At 47.5% G+C, this 25,001-nt stretch overlaps 1 protein-coding gene across 1 annotated transcript in view; it reads left to right on the forward strand.

The window, feature by feature from the left end:
- Positions 1 to 8,026: 8,026 nt before the first annotated feature.
- The window catches only part of kcng2 (potassium voltage-gated channel, subfamily G, member 2), a gene marked incomplete at its 5' end in the record, with an annotated part of 35,447 nt that continues 18,472 nt past the window's right edge, over positions 8,027 to 25,001 (forward strand). Inside the window, one exon of the mRNA XM_084313081.1 lies at positions 8,027 to 8,827. Within this exon, the coding sequence (XP_084169207.1) occupies positions 8,027 to 8,827 (801 nt within the window). The remainder of the gene's footprint in view (positions 8,828 to 25,001) is intronic.

A 25,001-nucleotide genomic window follows, 5' to 3' on the forward strand; every position in this document is an offset into this window, starting at 1 on the left:
GCAGGCTGTTCGACGCGGAAATGGGCAAAGACACAGCTCGTCACACGATTGGGCGCACATGGCACATGACCAGAAACGTCACTGGCCAATCAGATCGCACCAGAAACGTCCGTGGCCAATCAGATCGCCGAACGCGCACGCGGAACTGGACATGTATTGGGGAAAGAATAGACGCCACCGGGAGGACCGAGGAGGGTTTTGGTGAAGCCACACAGACACGACACGTCTCACTGTGTTTAGAATCAGCGAGCTGGAAACACCCTCTAGACGGCTGCAGATCCCTGAAGGAAGTTGTCTCATAAAACGAGAGCTTTGTGGAACCTGTCACTCTAACACCCTCTGCTCTCTCTCTCTCTCTCTCTCTCTCTCTCTCTCTTCTCTCTCTCTCTCTCTCTCTCTCTCTCTCTCTCTCTCTCTCTCTCTCTCTCTCTCTCTCTCTCTCTCTCTCTCTGTCAACACAGTAAATTGCATCCAAAATAAAAATCTTTTCTCAAAATCAGAATCAGAAAGGTCTTTATTGCAGTCGTAGTTTTCACATACAAGGAATCTGATTTGGTCGTTTTCAGTGTGACATTAATGGACAGACAATAACGGACAGATAATAAAATAACAAGGTGGAATAAAATAAAATGGAATATAAACTAAATTAAGATAGAAGCACAATAGAATAGAATGGAATTATGAAAGGAAAATAGGCCAGGGGCTGTACGATACAGATCTCTCTCCCTCTCTCCTCTGTCAACACACAGTAAATTGCATCCAAAATAACATCGCCGTTTGTGTGAATCTCGCTGTGTTGCCCGTGAACCTGTCACATCGTGTCATTAGGCTGTTCTTTCTCACAACGGGGGAAATCGCCGATGATGGCGGCTGAAATGTTGTGGCTGTTGGTGGCGACGGGGAGGCGGCGGCACAAATCACTCTGAGTCGCCACTTCAAAACACTTCAAACAGGCCTCCTGATGTAACGCGTGCGGCGCTGCACGAGAAGCAGCGCGAGGAAGATTCCTCGGTTGTCCATTTTATGGTTTCTCATTCGGGAACCGTGTCGCGGAAGGAACTGTAAACAGGGTTTGCACAAGGTCCTCGAAGTACTTAAAGTGCTTGATACAATTTTTAAATAAGTTGAGGCCTGGAATTCCTTGAAAACAGCCCATTTTTAGCCCCTCCCCCCCCCCCCCCTATTTCCCTAGCCCTATTTTTTGTCCTGATTGTGAAGCGACCTTGGGTTCTATGAAAGGCGCTATATAAATTTGATCTATTATTATAATAATAATTATTATTATTCTTTTAACAAGGTGCTTAAAAGGTCCTTGCAATTCAAATCAACCATTCGGATTGAATGTTTTGTTCATCCATGATCCAATTGTTCTGAATCAAGAAATCAATTTTTTTGTTCTGTTTCAATCAAATCTGACGAGTCGCTGTCTCGCACGCTCCAACTGCTTTTCCTCATTTCTTCGCGTGTGATGCTCTAGCCTAGCTGGCAAGCAGGCCAAGAACATGCTTAAAAACAGCATTTAAAACTGAATTGTATCCTTCGAGTAACATACTTGACAAATTTAAATAGTGCTTGGAAAGGTACTTGAAAGTATTTGAATTTCATTTTGCAATGTCTGTGGGAAGGGATCCCTGTGTAAAAGAGTCATGTCGACCATAAACTCTCCTCCGGTCATTCTGAAAGCCACGCTACCTACTGTGGTGGAACCGAACTTATCAATTATGTCGTAGACGCATCGTCATGATCAATATAGGTTTAATAGTGAGAACACGTATACAAGTTGCATGTAGGTTAATGAGCTTGGGCTGAGAGGAGTGGAGTCATCACGGCTGCTGGGACATGCTGAGGGAGAGGAGGAGACGCTGAGGGAGAGGAGGAGACACTGAGGAGGAGGAGGGGACACTGAGGAAGAGGAGGGGATACTGAGGGAGAGGAGGGGATACTGAGGGAGAGGAGGACACACTGAGGAGGAGGAGGGGACACTGAGGAAGAGGAGGGGACACTGAGGAGGAGGAGGGGACACTGAGGAAGAGGAGGACACACTGAGGAGGAGGAGGGGACACTGAGGAAGAGGAGGGGACACTGAGGAAGAGGAGGGGACACTGAGGAGGAGGAGGGGACACTGAGGAAGAGGAGGACACACTGAGGAGGAGGAGGGGACACTGAGGAAGAGGAGGGGACACTGAGGAGGGGATACTGAGAGAGAGGAGGAGACACTGAGGAAGAGGAGGGGACACTGAGGGAGAGGAGGAGACACTGAGGAAGAGGAGGAGATACTGAGGGAGAGGAGGGGACACTGAGGAAGAGGAGGGGACACTGAGGGAGAGGAGGGGACACTGAGGGAGAGGAGGGGACACTGAGGGAGAGGAGGGGACACTGAGGGAGAGGAGGGGACACTGAGGAAGAGGAGGAGATACTGAGGGAGAGGAGGGGACACTGAGGGAGAGGAGGGGACACTGAGGGAGAGGAGGGGACACTGAGGGAGAGGAGGGGACACTGAGGGAGAGGAGGGGACACTGAGGAAGAGGAGGAGATACTGAGGGAGAGGAGGGGAGACTGAGGGAGAGGAGGGGACACTGAGGAAGAGGAGGGGGACACTGAGGAAGAGGAGGGGACACTGAGGAGGGGATACTGAGAGGAGGAGGAGACACTGAGGGAGAGGAGGGGGATACTGAGGGAGAGGGAGGAGACACTGAGGAAGAGGAGGAGATACTGAGGGAGAGGAGGGGACACTGAGGGAGGAGGAGGAGACACTGAGGGGAGAGGAGGAGATACTGAGGGAGAGGAGGAGACACTGAGGGAGAGGAGGAGACACTGAGGGAGAGGAGGAGACACTGAGGGAGAGGAGGAGACACTGAGGGAGAGGAGGAGACACTGAGGGAGAGGAGGAGATACTGAGGGAGAGGAGGGGACGCTGAGAGAGAGGAGGAGACACTGAGGGAGAGGAGGAGACACTGAGGGAGAGGAGGAGACACTGAGGGAGAGGAGGAGACACTGAGGAAGAGGAGGAGACACTGAGGGAGAGGAGGAGACACTGAGGGAGAGGAGGAGATACTGAGGGAGAGGAGGAGACACTGAGGGAGAGGAGGAGACACTGAGGGAGAGGAGGAGATACTGAGGGGAGAGGAGGAGATACTGAGGGAGAGGAGGACACTGAGGGAGAGGAGGAGGACACTGAGAGGAGAGAGGAGACACTGAGGGAGAGGAGGAGATACTGAGGGAGAGGAGGAGATACTGAGGGAGAGGAGGAGATACTGAGGGAGAGGAGGAGATACTGAGGGAGAGGAGGAGACCACTGAGGAGAGGAGGAGACACTGAGGGAGAGGAGGGGACACTGAGGGAGAGGAGGGGACACTGAGGGAGAGGAGGAGACACTGAGGGAGAGGAGGGGACACTGAGGGAGAGGAGGGGACACTGAGGGAGAGGAGGGGACACTGAGAGAGAGGAGGGGACACTGAGGGAGAGGAGGGGACACTGAGAGAGAGGAGGGGACACTGAGGGAGAGGAGGAGATACTGAGGGAGAGGAGGGGACACTGAGGGAGAGGAGGGGACACTGAGAGAGAGGAGGGGACACTGAGAGAGAGGAGGGGACACTGAGGGAGAGGAGGGGACACTGAGAGAGAGGAGGGGGACACTGAGGGAGAGGAGGAGGACACTGAGGGAGAGGAGGGGATACTGAGGGAGAGGAGGAGACACTGAGGGAGAGGAGGAGATACTGAGAGAGAGGAGGGGATACTGAGGGAGAGGAGGAGATACTGAGGAGAGGAGGGGATACTGAGGGAGAGGAGGAGATACTGAGGGAGAGGAGGAGATACTGAGGGAGAGGAGGAGATACTGAGGGAGAGGAGGGGACACTGAGAGAGAGGAGGGGACACTGAGGGAGAGGAGGAGACACTGAGGGAGAGGAGGAGATACTGAGGGAGAGGAGGAGATACTGAGAGAGAGGAGGGGATACTGAGGGAGAGGAGGAGATACTGAGGGAGAGGAGGGGATACTGAGGGAGAGGAGGAGATACTGAGAGAGAGGAGGGGATACTGAGGGAGAGGAGGAGATACTGAGGGAGAGGAGGGGATACTGAGGGAGAGGAGGAGATACTGAGGGAGAGGGAGGGGACACTGAGGGAGAGGAGGAGACACTGAGGGAGAGGAGGAGATACTGAGAGAGAGGAGGGGATACTGAGGGAGAGGAGGAGATACTGAGGGAGAGGAGGGGATACTGAGGGAGAGGAGGAGATACTGAGGGAGAGGAGGAGATACTGAGGGAGAGGAGGAGATACTGAGAGAGAGGAGGGGATAATGAGGGAGAGGAGGGGATACTGAGAGAGAGGAGGGGGATACTGAGGAGGGGACGCTGAGAGAGAGGAGGGGACACTGAGGAGGGGACGCTGAGAGAGAGGAGGGGACGCTGAGAGAGAGGAGGGGGGACACTGAGGAGGGGACGCTGAGAGAGAGGAGGGGACACATAATAGAGCATAATAGTACATTTACCATCTACATTTAGTCATTTAGCTGACGCTTTTATCCAAAGCCACTTACAAGTTCTGTAGGACAAGTCAGCAGTAACTCTATCAGCTGAGTTTGATGTTCATCAAAGTGTTGAAACTTGAGTGCTGCAGTGTTGAGTGCATAGTAGTAGAGACATGTTAGTATATTAGGAAGAGGGCATGGTAGTAGAAGACAGTAAGAAGGTTGTTATTATTATTATTTTATATATTTTTTCATTTCAGATAGTGATTGAAGAAGTGTGTCTTTAGTCGACGGCGAAAGATTGGTCGGGTTTCGGCTGTCCTGACTGTGGGTAGGCAGTTCGCTCCACCATTGTGGGGCAAGGACCGAGAATAGGCGGCTTCTCTTTGATGACCCTCCCGGAGCTCGGATAGGAGTGGGTCTGAGCGGCCAGAAGATGCAGAGCGTAGGGGTCTTGAGGGTGTGTAGTTAGTAGTAGTAGAGAGGGGTGGGGGCCGTAGCCCCTTGGCTCTCTCACCTAGGAGTGAGATTTAAGCTATTGTTTGGGGCAGACAAAAAGGATTGCTCCACCTCCACACTACTCTCACATTTAGAAAGTTAAAGGGGAACGTCACCCATTTGAAGAATTCCCACAATGTTCTTCCTGTGCCCTGTGGGCTCAAGCGAAAAAAGAAAAGGGCTTCACCACCACCATCATCCACCACCACCATCCATAATCACAATTTTAAATTGATATGGTGTGTCTTTTTCCACGGATACGGATTTTTTCCCACGGATTTCACTCTTTATATTTGACAAAATCTTAATAAATAAAAGAAAATCTGAAAAAAAAAGAATGGCTGAAGGCAAAAGGGCAGTGGCTCAAGCCACTATCTGTGTACATGCCTGTCAGTCAGTCAGTCAGTCAGAGAGAGAGAGAGAGAGAGAGAGAGTGAGAGAGAGAGAGAGAGAGAGGAGAGAGAGAGAGAGAGAGAGAGAGAGAGAGAGAGAGAGAGAGAGAGAGAGAGGGGAGAGAGAGAGAGACACCAGAGAGCAGAGGGTGTTAGAGTGACAGGTTCCACAAAGCTCTCGTTTTATGAGAACAACTTCTGGGATCTGGAGCCGTCTAGAGGGTGTTTCCAGCTTGCTGATTCTAAACACAGTGAGACGTAGCGTGAGATATCGATCCCATCTGTGTTGTCGCCTGGATTTAAAATCTGTGTTTGCTCCAATAGACAATAAACAGACCATTGCATTTGTGGAGCCCTTAAAATCTGAATTCTCAGTCACACCACAAATGAGGTTTATATCCTAGCTTTAGGAAAGATACCAAATATTGATACAAATATTGAGATTGACTGAGCTGCCTTGGGGCACAGAAACAACAATGTGTAATTCCTAAATGGACGATATTCCCCTTTAAGCATGAATTGGTTTACACTTTACAACGTATGCTTCACGTTCACCTGTTCAACTCGCGCATCCACTCGCACACCGACGGTGGAGGCGACCACGCAAGGTGCCAACCCGCTCATCGGGAGCAGTTAGGGGGTTAAGCGTCTTGCTCAAGGACACTTCGACACGCTGCCCGGGAGGAGCTGGAATCTAACCGGGAACCTTTTTCTGACATTTGTGATGGTTGCGGGCTATGAATAAATCATTTAACTCTGCACAACTATACATCCTCTGTTGTAGGCTACAGTAGCAGTCTGCGTTATGACCGTTTCATGAATAATTTGAATAATTTCGTATAACTTCATCCATCTTCTTCTTGAATTCAACTTTTAATCGTGCAATAACCTTCTCGAATAAGTTGTTGCCATAGTGATAATTATACTGTTAGCACGCTTGTTATGCTTCTTTCTCATCTTCTGTTTAATGAACATGATGAACAGAATGACATGAATAACATAATTAAATGAATAATAACATAACATGACTTGAATAACATAATTAAATGAATAATAACATAACACGCCCAATCAGAGGACGTCTACTGGTGTTTTATGAATCCCTTTAGTTTCATTGTAGCGCTTTGTCTCCGTCGACATTCGGTAATCAACTGGCATGGATTTGTTTCAAATAACCGAACCTTGCTTTTTAAACGCTCTCTTTCCGAGGTTTGACAATGTGTAGTTGAATAGAATAAAAAGCAAGATAATTAATTCCACTACAGTACATTGGGAGTTCAGGATGCAGTTTGACATCAATTCGTTGCCTCCCCGAGATTCTGCCGCAATTAGACTCCAGAGGACGTTGTATAGTCATTATTTTGACAGTTCCTGAAAATGCAAGCTGTTTTTGAGTCACAGGGGTCTTGTTTGGCAGGCCGTGTCTATCCGTGTGTAATGAGTCGGAGTGGAGTGGTAGGTGGAAGTTATTATGCACTACACTTCACATGGGATGCTGGCAATTAGGTGGGAATCAAATTGCATGAAACTAACCATTAAATTGTCCCTTTGCCTCCCACACAGAGACCCGCTGTGTTGTCGAATGGGTGACCAGGTCCCAGCCGCCCTGTGCAGCTTGTGAAGCACCTCTACCCTCCACAGGACACAGGACACAGTCCCCCCCAGTGAGACAGGACACAGCCCCCCCAGCAGTGAGACAGGACACAGCCCCCCCCAGTGAGACAGGACACAGTCCCCCCCCCAGCAGTGAGACAGGACACAGCCCCCCCCAGCAGTGAGACAGGACACAGTCCCCCCCCCCCCCCCAGCAGTGAGACAGGACACAGCCCCCCCAGCAGTGAGGCAGGACACAGTCCCCCCCAGCAGTGAGACAGGACACAGTCCCCCCCAGCAGTGAGACAGGACACAGCCCCCCCCCAGCAGTGAGACAGGACACAGTCCCCCCCCAGCAGTGAGACAGGACACAGTCCCCCCCAGCAGTGAGACAGGACACAGCCCCCCAGCAGTGAGACAGGACACAGACCCCCCCCCAGCAGCGAGGCAGGACACAGACCCCCCCAGCAGTGAGGCAGGACACAGCCCCCCCAGGGTACAGGACACAGCCCCCCCAGCAGTGAGACAGGACACAGCCCCCCCAGGGTACAGGACACAGCCCCCCCAGCAGTGAGGCAGGACACAGCCCCCCCAGCAGTGAGACAGGACACAGTCCCCCCAGCAGTGAGACAGGACACAGACCCCCCAGCAGTGAGACAGGACACAGTCCCCCCAGCAGTGAGACAGGACACAGCCCCCCCAGCAGTGAGACAGGACACAGACCCCCCAGGGTACAGGACACAGACCCCCCAGGGTACAGGACACAGACCCCCCCAGCAGTGAGGCAGGACACAGACCCCCCAGGGTACAGGACACAGCCCCCCCAGCAGTGAGACAGGACACAGCCCCCCCCAGGGTACAGGACACAGTCCCCCCAGCAGTGAGGCAGGACACAGCCCCCCCAGCAGTGAGACAGGACACAGTCCCCCCAGCAGTGAGGCAGGACACAGCCCCCCCAGGGTACAGGACACAGCCCCCCCAGCAGTGAGGCAGGACACAGCCCCCCCAGCAGTGAGACAGGACACAGTCCCCCCAGCAGTGAGACAGGACACAGTCCCCCCAGCAGCGAGGCAGGGATGTACCAGGAGGTGGCTTTCCTGGCCGGCAGCACAGAGCAGCAGTTCACCACCTTCCACTTCAACCCCGTGAGGAACCCCACGGAGGTCCCCCCCAACAAGGGCCTCTTCTACAAGCGAGCCCAGCTCCTGCTGCCTCAACCCCAGGCGGCCTCCCCCCGGCAGGAAGAAGGGGAGGAGTCGGGCCCGGCCGACGGCTCGGCCGTCATCATCAACGTCGGGGGCATCAAGTACCGCATGCCCTGGTCCACGCTGGAGGAGTTCCCCCTGACGCGGCTGGGCCGGCTGCGCGGCTGCAGCAGCGAGGAGGAGATCATGGACGTGTGCGACGACTACGACGGCGGCCGCAACGAGTACTTCTTCGACCGCAGCCCGTCGGCCTTCCGCACCATCGTGTCGTTCCTGGCGGCGGGGAAGCTGCGGCTGCTGCGGGAGATGTGCGCGCTCTCCTTCCAGGAGGAGCTGCTCTACTGGGGGGTGGAGGAGAACAACCTGGAGTGGTGCTGCCTCCGGAAGCTGCGCATGCGGCAGGAGGAGTACAAGGAGCAGCGGAGGCTGGAGGACGAGGAGGCCGAGCTGACCTCGCCGCAGGAGGAGGAGTCCCAGCAGCTGCCCCCCGGGGAGGGCGAGGAGGAGAGCGGCTCGGCCGACTGCATGCGGCGGCTGAGGGACATGGTGGAGAACCCGCACTCCGGCCTGCCCGGGAAGATCTTCGCCTGCCTGTCGGTGGTGTTCGTGGTCATCACCGCGGTGACGCTGTGTGTCAGCACCATGCCGGACCTCAGGGCGGAGGAGGAGAGGGTGAGTTCACACACCGCCTTACTTCCTCCTGCCTACTGCCGATCGGTTAATCGCCACAGGCTATATGATAACCATTCATTCATTAATTCATTCATTCAAACCTTTATTTATTCTCGAAAAGACAATTGAGGTCACCCTCATTTTCAATGTCGTCGAGACTTTACAGACATTTCAATGCACATATTTCTACAATATAACAATAATAAATATTAATAACTATCTATATACCGGTAGTAAAAAAATGTCACACATGGACCGCAGTCCAGAGTGCCCCACAGCACACACACCATTAGTATAAAATGAACATAGGCATAAAATCAGCACACAATTGACAGAATAAAAAACAATGCATAAATTGCAGACATAAGAATAGGTATAATAAAAGTAGTGCAATGTAAACGTGCAGACTTAAGAATAGGCATAAAATAAGTACAATGTCGCTCGAAGGCATGTGAACCCCCCCCCCCCCACCGGAACAGTCAGTCACAGTCAGTCACCCCACACATCAATCCCTACCAGGGATGCGTCTATATTAAAGGCAGCCCAAGAGTGCTTCCGCGTTTCTCTGATTGGCCACGACGCCCATGTGACCGCGGCAGAGCGGCAGAGCGGAAATAGGCTGCTGCTCCGGCGAAAGAAAGACAGGCATTCTATTGCCATGCTCTGCGACAAACTCTAACCTTAACCAACTCCGAAAGAATGCCTAAACTTAACCCTAACCTTAACCAACTCCGAAAGAATGCCTAAACTTAACCCTAACCTTAACCAACTCCGAAAGAATGCCTAAACTTAACCCTAACCTTAACCAACTCCGAAAGAATGCCTAAACTTAACCCTAACCTTAACCAACTCCGAAAGAATGCCTAAACTTAACCCTAACCTTAACCAACTCCGAAAGAATGCCTAAACTTAACCGGCGAAAGAAAGACAGACGCTAGTTACGTTTATATAGAGAGATGATAAATTAATTAAACGTAAAAAATTGAAGTGATTCGAACTTGTCACCAACCAGACCGCAGGCTCCACAGCAAGCTGAGGAACGAGTTGAGCTAACCGTCGATGTTAAAACAGGGGGGATTACGAATGCATAATGCCGCCAGCAACCTATGCGCCGCTGCCGCTCTGCCGCTCCGCTCTGGCGCTGCCGCTCTGCCGCGGGGCGTGCGCGGCGTTGTCACGTGGGGCGTCGCGGCCAATCAGAGAAACGCGGAAGCACTCTTGGGCTGCCTTTAAAGAAGAGGCACCAGGCGTCATCTAACTTCATTTATTACACGTGGAAAGGGCCTGCCCTTTTATGTTATGTACGCACTTGTAACAAGATGAACAACATACTTCAGCCCTGTGAAATTCCATTACATTCCAAATCATCAGGATGGATAAACCTCAGTCGTTTTACATATGCCTGGAGTATGTTGATGAGACTACGTACCCACGGCGAGCGTTCCTGGATCTGACTGTAAATCATTCTGACACAGGCAGCCAGAGAAGAGGGCTCAGGGAAGAGGCTCAGTGACAAGTGCTGGATGAACTCCATTCACATGAACAGCAGATTATGCAGCATTGCTTGTTGAAGCCTGCGCGTCCTTTCATGACAATATCAAATCCATGCTGTCCCAAATGTTTTGAATAATTAACACAGTGTGGAAATGAAGATGAGGATTTATCTTGCAATGAGAGAGAAGTCTTTTTTGTATCCCAGAAAAAAGGGGATTCATTCTAATCTTTTCAAATTTGCGGTGCACACTTATGATCCCCAGAGGATGAACCCTATTGATTTTGGTGACACTTTCCTCTAGCGCCAAACCTTCAATTTTAGAATTAGTGTATCTCGAATACCTTTCATTCAAATGTTTTTTTTTTTTTTTTATCTACTTTTTCTCCCATTTTCTATTTTTCTCCCATCCCAATTTCGTATCGTCCAATTCTACCCTCCCCTGTCTCGAACGCTGTTAGGCCTTGCCTCCCACAAGCCGGCTGCAATGTGGACTAAGCCTTACATCACGTGTCCCCTCCGGTACTCGAGGAAGCAGCAGTCGCATCTTTTCACCTGCACAGCGCGATCTCTCAGCGTCGGGGGTCTGCGTTTGGAGGGCACGCCGCCCCGTCGCTTCCTGATTCTGCTGCGCAGGCGCACCAACCGACCTGTAGGAGGCGCTGTCCACAATGTCCGATCCCCACCCCCTAATACTGCCAATTGTATTAGTATGAACGACCAGCCAAGCTGATAGCAATGCGGAGAGCTGGGCTCGAACTCAGCGTCTCCTGCATTGGTGGTGAGCGCCTTGCCCACTGCACCACCTAGCCGCCCCTCATTCAAATGTTTTCTAATATGCTGTGCACATTCATGACCCCTAGAGAAAGACACCTGCTTGATTTTGGTAAACCTATGACCTTTTCTAGTGTCACAATAAGGCCAAATCTTTCATTTTCAAATGAGTTAATCATTTTGATTTGATTTGATCTGATTTTATTAGACAAAACTTAATTTAAAATATACCTGCACAAATCATATACATTCAAAACCCAGGTTGTCAGGGAATTAAACTAGTTAAAGTCCTTAAAAAAACATATTTCCATCGAGGTCCCTGTTGGCAGACATACAAAACCACATTGGAACAGAACTCATACATAAAACACAAAGCATTAAACAATCAATAGCATTTATATGTACAAAATCAAAACTAACTTATAAACAATCAATACAAAATTATTTTAATCTGAAACTACCAACTCTATCTAATAATGATACAACATCCTACCATATATCACTATATACTATATCCTCAGTATAAAAATAAAATAAAAACTATCCTAAACTACACTAAACTAAACCCTACTCTACCTAGTGCATTACTACTCTCCTTTAATCTCTTCACTCCTATCTTTTTTTTGTTCTTTTTTTTTAATCTTTTTCCCCCTCCTTCTTTTTCCGATTTTCTCTCCCATCCCACTGTTAGTCGTTATGCCAATTCCCAACCCCCTTCCTGGTTGTTGCGCACTTTCCCCTACTGTTGGTCCGAGAGGCCGGAGACTGTCACATGCTTTCCTCCGACGCATGTGCAGCCAGCCGGCAGCCAGCCTGGCCGCGCAGATTCTCACTGGGAGAGTGTAACGTGTGGGAGGCCGCACTACCTCTCACCAGATCCTACCTTCGCTGAGCAGGCGCACCGACCGAACTGTAGGGGTCGCTGTCCACAACGCCCAGGACCCACCCACGGCTCCCCTCCCCCTAACTCAGCCAAACGAGTTAGTATAGCGATCAGCCCGAGCCAAGGCAAATCTGACTCTCCGGGAGTCGAGACCGCAGCCTCTTGCATTGGTGACGAGCACAATCTCCGCTACGCCACCTGACCATTCTTCACTCCTATCTTGAATCTTTGTGCATTATATATGGTTTTTAGCTCTCCAGGTATGCTATTCCCCAGTACTGCCACAGTGTATAAAAAGGACCTCTTTCCCATTTCACTATTCAATTTAGCTGGCACCATGTCTGTGTTGCTCCCTCTTGTATAATGCGTGTGTGTATCCTTGACTCTGTTAAAGGATAACTCCACTATTTTGGGAAATTAGCTTATTTAACATCTTCCCTGGAGTTAGACAAGAAGATGCATACCTTTTTTGTCTCTGTGCGTGCATTTTAGCTTTGGGAATATATGCTCCGTTAGCATAGCTTAGCTTCATCACTGGAAGTGGGGGAGGACAGTAGCCTTACAGTGCCTTACAGTGTATTGCAAGGTCTGACATTGACCAAACTTGATATGCATGACCTTGGTGGGCTCTAGGTCAACTCCTGAAAAGGGGGTCAATGTCAGACTTTGCAATCAAAAGTTAGGGGGCTAATAACCCTTGCCATAATTTCAGTGCGCCCCTAACTTTTGATTGCAAGGTCTGACATTGACCCCCTTTTCAGGAGTTGACCTAGAGCCCACCAAGGTCATGCATATCAAGTTTGGTCAATGTCAGACCTTGCAATACACTGTAAGGCACTGTAAGGCTACTGTCCTCCCCCACTTCCAGTGATGAAGCTAAGCTATGCTAACGGAGCATCTATTCCCAAAGCTAAAATGCACGCACAGAGACAAAAAAGGTATGCATCTTCTTGTCTAACTCCAGGGAAGATGTTAAATAAGCTAATTTCCCAAAATAGTGGAGTTATCCTTTAAAATAGTTACTAAAATATCTAGGGACTTCTCCATACTTAATCCTATGTACCTGACACAGCTGAATCTGTTTTATTCTGTCTTCGACTTTTAGCCACCCCAGGCTCTTGTAGTGTGTAGGCTCTAGGTGTGTACGGGCTGGTAGCCTTAAAATGCTCCTAACTCGTTTGTTTTGCGATGTTTGAAGTTTATTTTTAAGGACCTTGGGGACACTATTATACCAAGAGCAACATGCATTGTCATAATGGCACTGTATTAAAGCACCTGCGAGTGTTTTCAAGGTATCTTGATCCAGATATCTAGCTATTCTAATCTACCTCTATTGTTAATCTTAGTAAGAATAGTCTGTGCCGGTGGCTGGGTAGCGCAGCGGACTAAGCGCTCGCCTACCAAAGCAGAGACACTGGGTTCGAATCCAGCTGTCAGCGGTACCTCCGGCTTGGTCAGTCGTCCCTACTAACACAATTGGGAAGCCGGTGGGGTATGTATCCTGGTCGTTGTAAACAGCGACTCCTACTGGTCGGTTGGGGCGCCTGCTTAGCAGGGAAGGGATCTAGGGGAGGTAGTGTGATCCTCCCACGCGTTACACTCCCCCAGTGAGAGTCCTCGCTGTCAGGTGAAAAGAAGTGGCTGGCTGACTCCACATGTATCGGAGGAGACATGTGATAGTATCCATCAACCCTCCCTAGGCCGGCAAGTGGGGGGAAATGTGTGCAACGACCAGGAAGGGAATTGGCATAACGACTAAAATTGGGATGGGAGAAAAATACGGAAAAAGGGGAAAAAATAAAAATAAAAATAAAAAAGAATAGTCTGTGCCGGGCGTAGCTGCGCTGCAGTGCAGACTCCCGGACCCGGAGACCTTTGCCACATGTCTCCCCCCCACGTCTTCTCCCATCCTTCCTCTCTGAGGGCCTATCCGGATAAAGCAATACATGCTAAAAAATGTATCTAAAAAAAAAGAAAACAGTCTGTGCCATGTTCTCTCCTGATAGCCATTCTCTAACCTTCTGTAGCTCAGTTGTCAATGTTTGTTCTACCACACTTTTTTCGTTGTGGGAAACAAGCAGTGCTGAGTCGTCGGCGTACAGAAAAATATCACAATAGTAGGCTGCTTTTAGGTCATTGATGTAAAGAAGGCAGAATATTGGACCCAGGACACTTATTTGTGGAACACCACATCCTACTGTCCTTGGTTCGGAGAGTACTCCCCCAACATCCACCATCTGCTGTCTTCCTTCTAGATAGGAGCTGACCCAATTTAAAGCTGCCTTGTTGAAACCTAGTGCTTTGAGCTTCCTAGACAAGATGGTGTGGTCCACTGTGTCAAGTGCTTTCTCTAGGTCCAGCATCACCATTCCACAGTATTTCCCTTCATCTACCTCTCTCCTGATGTAGTCTGTGAGACATATAGCAGGCAGGAGTCTCTAGAGTGTGACTTCCTGAAACCTGACTGAAACTGAAACATCAGATTATGAGTAGAGATGTACCTGTCGAATGGTATCCAGAGATGAGTCTACTCTCATGCACAACAACTTTGCCATAAGGACCTATGAAGTCTGCCATATTGGAATTTCCACCATCTTGAATTATTTGAAAAACACTTTTTTCCCTATAAACGATATGATCCAATCAAATTTAGGAAAGATGCATGGTAAACAGGAAATTATTCGTTACTTGTGAATGCACCATCCAATTTTCACCAAACTTGACAAATATGTTTGCCTTACAATAGCAACAAGGAGTTTTCTTTTGGTAGATTACCTCACTTTGCAATCCAATTCCAAATGTGCAAACCTGCAACAGCATATTCTTCCAATGCTATTCATTTGTCTTGACCTGATTCCAAAGATGAACATAAAATATGAATCAGCAGCTTGTTATTGTTATAAGGTGATGATTTTGGCCATGAAGCTCCGATCTAGGATTCGTCTTGGAGTACAGTATAAGCCTATTTGTCCAAACAACTCGCCAAACTGACCAAACACATAATGTCTTCTAATGTGCTGTGCACATTCATGACCCCTAGACTAGAGGAAGAAACCTATTGATTTTGGTGACCCTGTGACCATTTCTAGTGTCACCATCGGGCCAAACCTCCAATTTTCAAATATACTGTCTTGTTTATGCTTGGTTTAGGGACTGGGCCTTTATGTTCTCAGAAGAAAACAGGAAAGAAAAAAAAAGAAAAGAAACATCACATTTCAATTATAGCCTCCACTTCCCAATCTGTGTTGAAATAGATGGTCTAACACATTCCCTGCCTTCTGCCCCTCTGGGATTCTACATGTGTCAGGGGTTTTAATCTTCGCCACCTAAGGCGCCGTGATCTCCCGCTAACTACACGCCTTGTCTCACCGCGTGACAAGCGGAGCAGAAAGCCCAAATTAAAAACGATGATGATGCCGTCTCGTCTCCACCCCCCCGGGACACCGGAGTGTCTCTGTGTCGGGCCAATTCACCTCCTGAGTGGCGGCATCAATGAAGCTTTGGAATGATTCAAGAAAGAGCCCGCGGCGTCTTCTCTCGCTATCAAAGAGACATCTGCGACATTAGTGGGTCTGCGTCTGCGAGGAGGAGGAGGCAGGGTTTGTTTAGGAAGTGTGCCGCGCTTCAATCAGGGGATATCAATCAGGTAAACAAAACCAACACCGAGACCTGCTTACATACTGTAGTCTCGGCTGCACCGTCTCCAGGCAGTGACACGCTGTGAAGTTACGGCGTTAGCGGCAGGAATGGGAAGCAGCCACTGCTGTGTGTCAGCGAGCAGGAGCTGAGGATGTTATTCATCGGTACGAGTACGATTTCACAATTGTATACAGAGTGGAGAGGACTACTGTGGTGTGTAGGTGTCAGGCAGAGGTGGCTGTGGAATGTCCTCTGTCCTCTTTACCATATAGACAGAGGAGGTTGGCCTGTCTCTCTCTCTATACCATGTAGACAGAGGAGGTTGGTCTCTCTCTCTATACCATCTAGACCAGGGGTTCCCAAACTTTTCAGGCCAGGACCCAGAAAATAAGGCGTCAGAGAGCCGCGGCCCAATGCACATCGTCAGGCTTTTTTTTTCTTCTTTTTTTTGCCAGGCGACCGATTTTTTAAGCCAAATATCACTTCAATCCTATTAAGTTAGTTCAAGTTAGTTATTCATTTATATGTGCTATTTATGAGAGGGCTAACTTGTTGTAAAATAATAATGATAATAATAATAGCCTCATTAAAATACTATTGTTGCTTCGGTTGTTTTCAGCGTTTTATGTGCATAATCTGTTATTTAGTTTGAAATGTTCGTTGAAATAAGTAGATTTTTCGTTTTTGTTTATTTATTAAGTTAATATAAAACCATATAGTCACATTTTAGAATACAATAGAATAGAATTTTAGAATACAACTAGAAACACTGTCCTGGCCTGCTTCTAAGTTCAGTGACCTAAAAAAAAAAAAAAAAAAAAAAACTTTTCTAATCATCTCGCGGCCCACCCGTGGCTGCTCGCGGCCCACCTTTGGGTCGCGACCCCGACTTTGGGAACCACTGATCTAGACAGAGGAGGTTGGTCTCTCTCTCTCTACACCATGTAGACAGAGGAGGTTGGTCTCTCTCTCTACACCATGTAGACAGAGGAGGTTGGTCTCTCTCTCTACACCATGTAGACAGAGGAGGTTGGTCTCTCTCTCTACACCATGTAGACAGAGGAGGTTGGTCTCTCTCTCTACACCATGTAGACAGAGGAGGTTGGTCTCTCTCTCTACACCATGTAGACAGAGGAGGTTGGTCTCTCTCTCTACACCATGTAGACAGAGGAGGTTGGTCTCTCTCTCTACACCATGTAGACAGAGGAGGTTGGTCTCTCTCTCTACACCATGTAGACAGAGGAGGTTGGTCTCTCTCTCTACACCATGTAGACAGAGGAGGTTGGTCTCTCTCTCTACACCATGTAGACAGAGGAGGTTGGTCTCTCTCTCTACACCATGTAGACAGAGGAGGTTGGTCTCTCTCTCTACACCATGTAGACAGAGGAGGTTGGTCTCTCTCTCTACACCATGTAGACAGAGGAGGTTAGTCTCTCTCTCTACACATGTAGACCAGGGGTGGGCAATACATTTTTACAAGGGGCCACATGAGAAACCTGAACTGCGTTGGAGGTCCGAACCAACGATAACTTGAACTTAATTCTGCTCAATATTCATTATCGCCCATTGTAAAAAGTAGTCAATTATATATTTTGATCAGCGGCTAGGTGGCGCAGTGGGCAAGGCGCTTGCCACCAACGCAGGAGATGCTGGGTTTGAGCCCAGCTCTCGGCGTTGCTAACAGCTTGGCTGGTCGTTCATACTAATACAATTGGCAGTATTAGGGGGTGGGAAGCTGGTGGGTGGGGATCGGACGTTGTGGACAGCGACTCCTACAGGTCGGTTGGTGCGCCTGCGCAGTAGCATCAGGAAGCAACGAGGGCGGCGTGTCCCTCCCACGCAGACCCTCGCCGCTGAGAGATCGCGCTGTTCAGGTGAAAAGATGCGACGGCTGCCTCCTCGAGTATCGGAGGGGACACGTGATGCAAGGCTTCGTCCACATTGCAGCCGGCTTGTGGGAGGCATGGCCAACAGCGTTCGAGACAGGGGAGGGTAGAATTGGACAATACGAAATTGGGGAAGGGAGAAAAATAGAAAATGGGGAGAAAAAGTAGATCAAAATATTTTTTTATATATTTTGATTAGCTGCTACTGGTAATCAGAAGAATAGACATGTAAAAATATAATAATAATAAAAGTAATAAACAGTCAAAACAAAAACAAGCATTACATCAGTGTTCCATTTTATTTGTAACTTGTTGATCTTCACAAACACTGAAAAGGAGTTTTGCAGTATGTTAAAGAGTGTTTGTTGGACTCTACAGCACTAATATGCCGGGAGAAAAAAGGCGCGTTTGAGAACGTGCCCCTCTCCCGACGCACTGTAACGAGGAGGGTTGAGGACATGGCAGGAAATCTGGGCCCTCATTCATCAACGTGTTCTACGCACAGATCTGTGCTTACCCTGTGCGTACGATCATTTCTAAGCAAAGAGTGGGATTCATCAATTTCGATTTGAACTTGACTCCGTGCTTACATCTACGCACAGGTCAGACCAGGCGTACCTGGCGCCCAGTGGTAGAATATATTATTACAACAAGGAAATGAGCTTCTGTGCATAATAACACTGGCATGTTCTGTACGAACCGTAGTTCATTATAGTTCATTGTAAAATAGCAACAGTAGTGTAATTATGGTCAAAACCCTATAAATAGCATTTGGAATAATAGATCTTTCTCTCAGAATGAATGCAGCATGGTTTATATAGCGTTATCGGAATATACGGGGTGTAGGCTACTGACTGACTGCGCTCCGCGTAGCTTGATTGATTGATTGATTGAAAAGTTTATTAACAGATTGCAGAATGGGTACAGTACAGTACAGCTCAGTACATACAATTGTTAATTGGGGATGCAGACCAACTTTCGTCTTGTTTACATCAGGGTCCCCCATTTTCAATTCATCATAAATCATAAAGCTCAACTCGTTATTATTTAGCGCAGACCGCAGAAACACGGGAACTTTTGATTATATTTAAAAGGCTTTACGTTAAACGAAACAAGTGGAATTTCGAAGCTGTAAGCAGAATACAAGTCATATGAATATAGTGTTCTTCCCCCTTTCTACTGTATAAGAAAGAATGGAAAACGCATTGCAATGACACCAGATAGTGGACTACAGACTATGTATATGATGGGATTCAAGTTCGCGTTTTTGTTGATCATAGGCATGCTGTCAGAGTATGATATCTTCAAACATTCTAGAACATTTGTCGTCACAGATCATGTCCTAATAGAACATAGGCTATGGCATGGATCGTGATATTGTGTGGACTGTAATTATTACTGTACCGGTACCACCCATTATTTGTGACAACAGCCTTGTGAGTCCCGCACACAAACATGATGGAATTCAAGTTCATGTATTGAAAGGCAGGCTACATCATACATGCAGTGAGATTCATTGTTCTTGTATATGCTCTCTATTATTGTTTATATAGGCTACCCAATACTGACATCAAAATAGATTGTAGTATGCCTCTAGAAATCATATGCAGCAGGTAAAAAATTGACGGGAGATCCATCGCGATTTGGAATAAAATTGAGGAGAACTTTAATCCCTGGGTATTAATCAAACAACACGGGAAAAGGCAGTCATATTCCAGCGCGGTATTTATTAGTGTTTGCGCTGCCCAGGCAGCAATGGTTAATAGATATCATATCCGACATCACCGTAAGTGTACACGTCTGTCAGCCTGTCTCATGACACGCTTCCCTCGGCTTAGTCCATTTTTCCACATTTCATGGGTGTATTCCATTACCGTATATGGTTAATCGGGGCGTTTCTGGTATGCAAATACGTGAAAGTGTGCACGAGCCTCGACGCAGAGCCAAGGTGGGATTCATCAACACGGAGGAGCATAGAGCCTGCGTACGCACGTGTGATGAATCCCGACTTCCCTGTGCGTACACTAGTTCTACATTCCGTGCTTACGTGTGGAAATAGAACATGTTCTACGCACAAATTGATGAATGAGGGCCCAGGGAGCCTCAGCTGAAGAACAGAGCGGTACACTTTGACTATTTTTCTCTCTATCACTGATGATCACCTCTCAGCTGTCCTTCGCATATCCACCTCAGATATTCAGCCAGATTTCAATGCACTTGCCAGACTGGACTTCTCTCACTGAACAAGTAAAAAGCATGTATTGCTTTTTGTATAAAGTCGATCAATTGCATATCTTTTAATAAACTCTCCGTCAGAAAAACACTTGTCTCCTCTACACCATGTACATCATTTCTGTGAAGCAGGCTGCATTTCATGCATTTCCCCCTCATTTGTGTAAAGGACAACTGTAGCAATTATGTGGCAAAACAACGCTACAGTGAAATCCAGTCCGACTCCCAACATTCCTGGCACTGGCTAAATTACACCATCTCTTTCAATTGAATCCACCCACTCAGCCCCATCCTCCACCATTATGCTGCAACCTAATATCCATTAGCAGGAGGCTTTGATGGCCAACCATTCACATCTGCATAGGTCCTCCTCCACAGTACGCCCCCTAATGATGAAACTAATGAATTAATTTACACATACGATCTGTAGATTTGATATTGTGTTTGTGTTTTATTTTGTATGTGTTTGTGTTTTTGATACTTAGCTACAGTGTAACATCAGCACAACAGTCTGAGACAGAATCCAAAATCATGGGTGTATTATATGCTGTGGTGTATTTAGGTTGCAGTATGTCTCACGGCTGGAACCAATCAGGGCTGGCCCGTGGGTCTGTTGGGCCCTAGGCGAGATCGTGAAAATGCCCCCCCCCCCCCCCCCTCCCGTAGTAAAAAATTATAATCGGCACGTTGCTCAACGTCCGAGAGAAACACTGTAACTGGTGAAATTGATTCAACAATCTGCATTCAATCATCTTTGCAGACACCTAATTTCACCAGTCAGAGTAGTGTTACAGAGAGAGAGAGAGAGAGAGAGAGAGAGAGAGAGAGAGAGAGAGAGAGAGAGAGAGAGAGATAGAACACAAACACAATATCAAATCTACAGATTGTATGTGTAAATTAATTCATTAGTTTCATCATTAGGGGGCGTACTGTGGAGGAGGACCTATGCAGATGTGAATGGTTGGCCATCAAAGCCTCCTGCTAATGGGTATTAGGTTGCAGCATAATGGTGGAGGATGGGGCTGAGTGGGTGGATTCAATTGAAAGAGATGGTGTAATTTAGCCAATGCCAGGAATGTTGGGAGTCAAACTGGATTTCACTGAAGCGTTGTTTTGTGTGACGACTGTAGCAACAAAATAAGAATTATAAATAATATTTACGTCTGGTCCACGGACAGCAAACACAAGAACATTATATTATATTATCCTGTATTCACGTCACATTACATCATGTGACACACAAAATACTTGTTTATAATAATACACAAGATACATTAGGGCACACGTATTTATTTAAGTGTAAATGCCATATGATGCAAAGTAATGTGATGTATTGTAATACAGTGTAATATCATGTAATGCAATCTAGTTTGCAGTTGAATGTGGTAGAATGGTAAATGGTAATTGGACTGCATTTATATAGCAGCTTTTATCCAAAGCGCTTTACAATTTGTTCCTCACATTTTATCCGTTCACTCACACATTCACACGCAGCGGAGGTGACCATGCAAGGTGCCAACCTGCTCATCAGGAGCAGTTAGAACAACTGTTTACTAAGAGAATGGAGGGGGGGGTAAAATGTTGATCTGTTTATGCCATGTGGGATCCCATGAAGAAGAGTGTGTCATGATCTGAATAAAGAGAAATGGTGCTGGAACATTCTGTGATCCCAATCAGAATCTGGCTTCATTTCCAGACAACATGAACCTGAAAACTATAAAACTCCCCAGTTCATAAAAATAGCAGCATTCTGGCTTTGACGCTATTGTTGTTGCGTATGTGACCCGCTGTGCAATGTGTCCAAATGTCGACGCCCGCTGCTGAGTTCCGACAGAGGGGAGGGCGCACGGGGGGCTGAGTGCACATTGATTGGATGATGTCACCTGCCATCTTTATGCATTTGGCATCAGGGGTGTTTATCGACAAACAAAAACCAAAATGTTTTTTTTATTTTTTTTTCTGAAACTTCTTCTGAAATGGAGAGCACTTACAGTAGCAGTAGTCAGTCTGTCCTAATGCAGCTCTCTGGGGGGAGGAATTCAAAGGCTTCTCTCTCTCTCCCTTTCTTTCTTTCTTTCTTTCTTTCTTTCTTTCTTTCTTTCTTTCTTTCTTCTTTCTTTCTTTCTTTCTTTCTTTCTTTCTTCTTCTTTCTTTCTTTCTTTCTTTCTTTCTTTCTTTCTCTCTCCCTTTCTCTATCTCTCCCTCTCTTTTTTTCTTTCTCTCTCTCTCTCCATCCCTCTTTCTTTCTTTCTCTCTCTCTTTCTTTCTCTATCTCTCTCTCTCTCCCTCCATCCCTCTCTCTTTTTCTTTCTTTCTTTCTTTCTTTCTTTCTTTCTTTCTTTCTTTCTTTCTTTCTTTCTTTCTTTCTTTCTTTCTTTCTTTCTTCTTTCTTTCTTTCTTTCTTTCTTTCTTTCTTTCTTTCTTTCTTTCTTTCTTTCTTTCTTTCTTTCTTTCTCTATCTCCCTCTCTCTTTTTTTCTTTCTCTCTCTCTCCATCCCTCTCTCTCTCTCCCCCCCCCCCCCCCCCAACCCACACACACATGGAAAATTATGCAATATTGCAGTCCAGATGTTATGGTCCCGACTCATCACTCTGTGGATGAATAGAGGATTAAAGATCTTGGCGGCGCTTCATCAAATTTTTCAACACCGCGCTATCAAAAGAGGCCCTTGTTGTCTCTGCCATAAACATCCCGGGGAAAGAGAAAGCAGGGGCTTGTTTTATCTGCATGCTCTGTGAGGAGAAGCCACTGCTGAGCAGAGCGGCTGTGTGGATCTTATCCTCCACTGTTCTGCTCACGCCTCAGCGAGCCCCACGCTCTCCAGCCTCATTCACAGACATAAATCCCTGACGTTCTAAAGGACACCAACCATAACCGTACTTCAGTGTTGAGAGAGAGAGAGTGGAACTCCACAGGAGGGGCGAGAGGGAGAGAGAGAGGGAGAGGGAGAGAGAGAGAGACAGAGAGAGAGAGAGAGACGAACAGAGAGACAGACAAAGAGAGAGAGACAGACAGAGAGAGAGACAGAGAGAGAAAGAGACGAACAGAGAGAAAGAGAGAGAGAGACAGACCGAGAGAGAGACAGACAGACAGAGAGAGAGAGAGACAGAGAGAAAGAGTGACAGAGAGACAGACAGACAGACAGACAGACAGACAGACAGACAGACAGACAGACAGACAGACAGACAGACAGACAGACAGAAAGTGAGAGAAAGAGACAGACAGAGAGAGAGAGAGGGAGACTTGTTTGTTTGAATGTTCAGACTGCAGACGAGAGTGGCCTAAATCTGCATAAATCCACTTTTACTGGTCCTAAATCAGATCCAGGTCAGACTTTTTGCAACGCAACCTCGGCATAGGCGGCGGGTGAGCCGAACATTAGGGAAGGCTATTAGTTGGGAGTCGCATGAGCAAGCAACATCTTTTTGCAACGGTGCTGTCCATGGTTCTGAATTCATACAATACACACACCCACTAGGCTACTACAGCGAGCCCCACTCATTTAATATATAGTGCAAATTAAGTGTTCAAATTAAGGCATCCAATAGGATTAACCATTGTCTTACCTTAATGCAGCAAAATGTGACGTTTCGTCTTGTAATCGAGGATCTTTTCTGCTTTAAGTTTGTCTGTGAGATCACTTTCAATGTGAAGCAGACTCAGAGTTGACTGTCTCTCCTGGCGCATATTGTTGTTCTTAGCCAGTTTCGGATGCGCCTCATTGCTGAGAAAGACCGTTCACAAGTTGCGCTGCCGGGCAATGAAGGAAACGTTTTTCGTAATTTTGGATCTCATCATGCTTTGAAAACAATGTAGATACAGTAGCTCTAAAAGGTGTCCACGATTTGATGAACTCTGACTCTCATCATGCCCTCGTAGAGCAAGCCCTTGGTTGCCAAGATAAAGCAACACACAATAGCCTCAGGTGATCCGGTGTTATGCCCAGGGGCAGCCCGGGCAGGGCTCGCTGTGGCTGCAGGTGTGCGGTATCTGGTGCTGCTGCTGGCAGCTTCTGAATTACTTTGTTTATATGTTGCCTTGGAAAAAGACCATATATCCATTTTGCTTTTAGAAATGTGGAAATTCAGAATGCAGATGTTTACAAAAAAATTTATTATGCTTTGCGCCGGGATCAGGATGTGATTGGCTACATTATTATTGGTCTGAACAGTCATGTGACTTTCACAAAACTTTTACGTCACTCTAGATTGACCTTTGTCACAATTATTTACGTCCATCTTCTTTATTGTTAATTTGTGCATGCGGGTCAGTTCAGGAGTGTGACCAGTTCAAACTGGTGAACAGCCAAACAAAAGGTTCAAGGTTCAAGGTTCAACGAGGTTCAAATTCATGTTCAAGTTCTTTATTTGTCAAATACACAACAATACAGGGGCATTGCAAGTAATGAAATTCTTGTGTTTCGAGCTCAGACTCAACAGTGCACAATTAAGAAACAACAATGAATTCAAGAATGGTAGCAATAAGTAGTAGTAGGGTAAATAAAATATAAAATGAGGTCAGATCAAATAAAATAGTCAATTATTTACAGAAAGTGTCTCGCGTATAAGTGTGTGCATATTAAGGTGCAGTGCAGGGTGTGTGTGTGTGTGTGTGTGTGTGTGTGTGTGTGTGTGTGTTCAAGATATTTTAAGAGGTGTGTGTGTTCAAGAGGTACATGCAAGGTACTGCATACGCTCCTCTACATTGGAAATGTATTGAATGCAGTCACGCTGCTAGAGTAGACTTGGCTGGGGGGGGGGGTGGGGGGGGGGGGGGTGGAACGAGTTTGACTGGCGCACAAGACCTATCATTCACGTCCCCCTCGCCCTGGGACTCCAGACACGTCCCGGTGTCATACGAGCTCACCGAGACGCTCAGACGTCCGTCTTGTCTGTCATCATCATTTGTACAACTTCTGATTGTCAGAGCTTCATAACAGCCCTGAACATTCCTCATTAACCGCACGTTTCTCGCAAGGCCTACTTTAGCATCCAGTCTTTGGGTTCATTATCGTTAGCGGTTGATGAAGACTGTGGAGGAGCAAGAAGGTCCTGGGTTCGATTCCCGCTCGGGGGACCAGGTTGCTGGGTTGCCAGGTGCCCAGGTGGGGTATCTCCCTGTGTGGAGCATGGTCTCCCCCTTGCCCCCCGGGTTTCCCCTCCAGAAAAAGAGATAAACCCAATGGAAAAACATGCAGAACAGATCGCTAACGCTGTCGCGTCCCTGACGGAGACGGACAGGAGCACTTGGATTGGTCTCTGGGTGCG

This window comes from Notolepis coatsorum, assembly GCF_963971535.1.
Source record: "Notolepis coatsorum genome assembly, chromosome: 4".
Taxonomy (NCBI): domain Eukaryota; kingdom Metazoa; phylum Chordata; class Actinopteri; order Aulopiformes; family Paralepididae; genus Notolepis; species Notolepis coatsorum.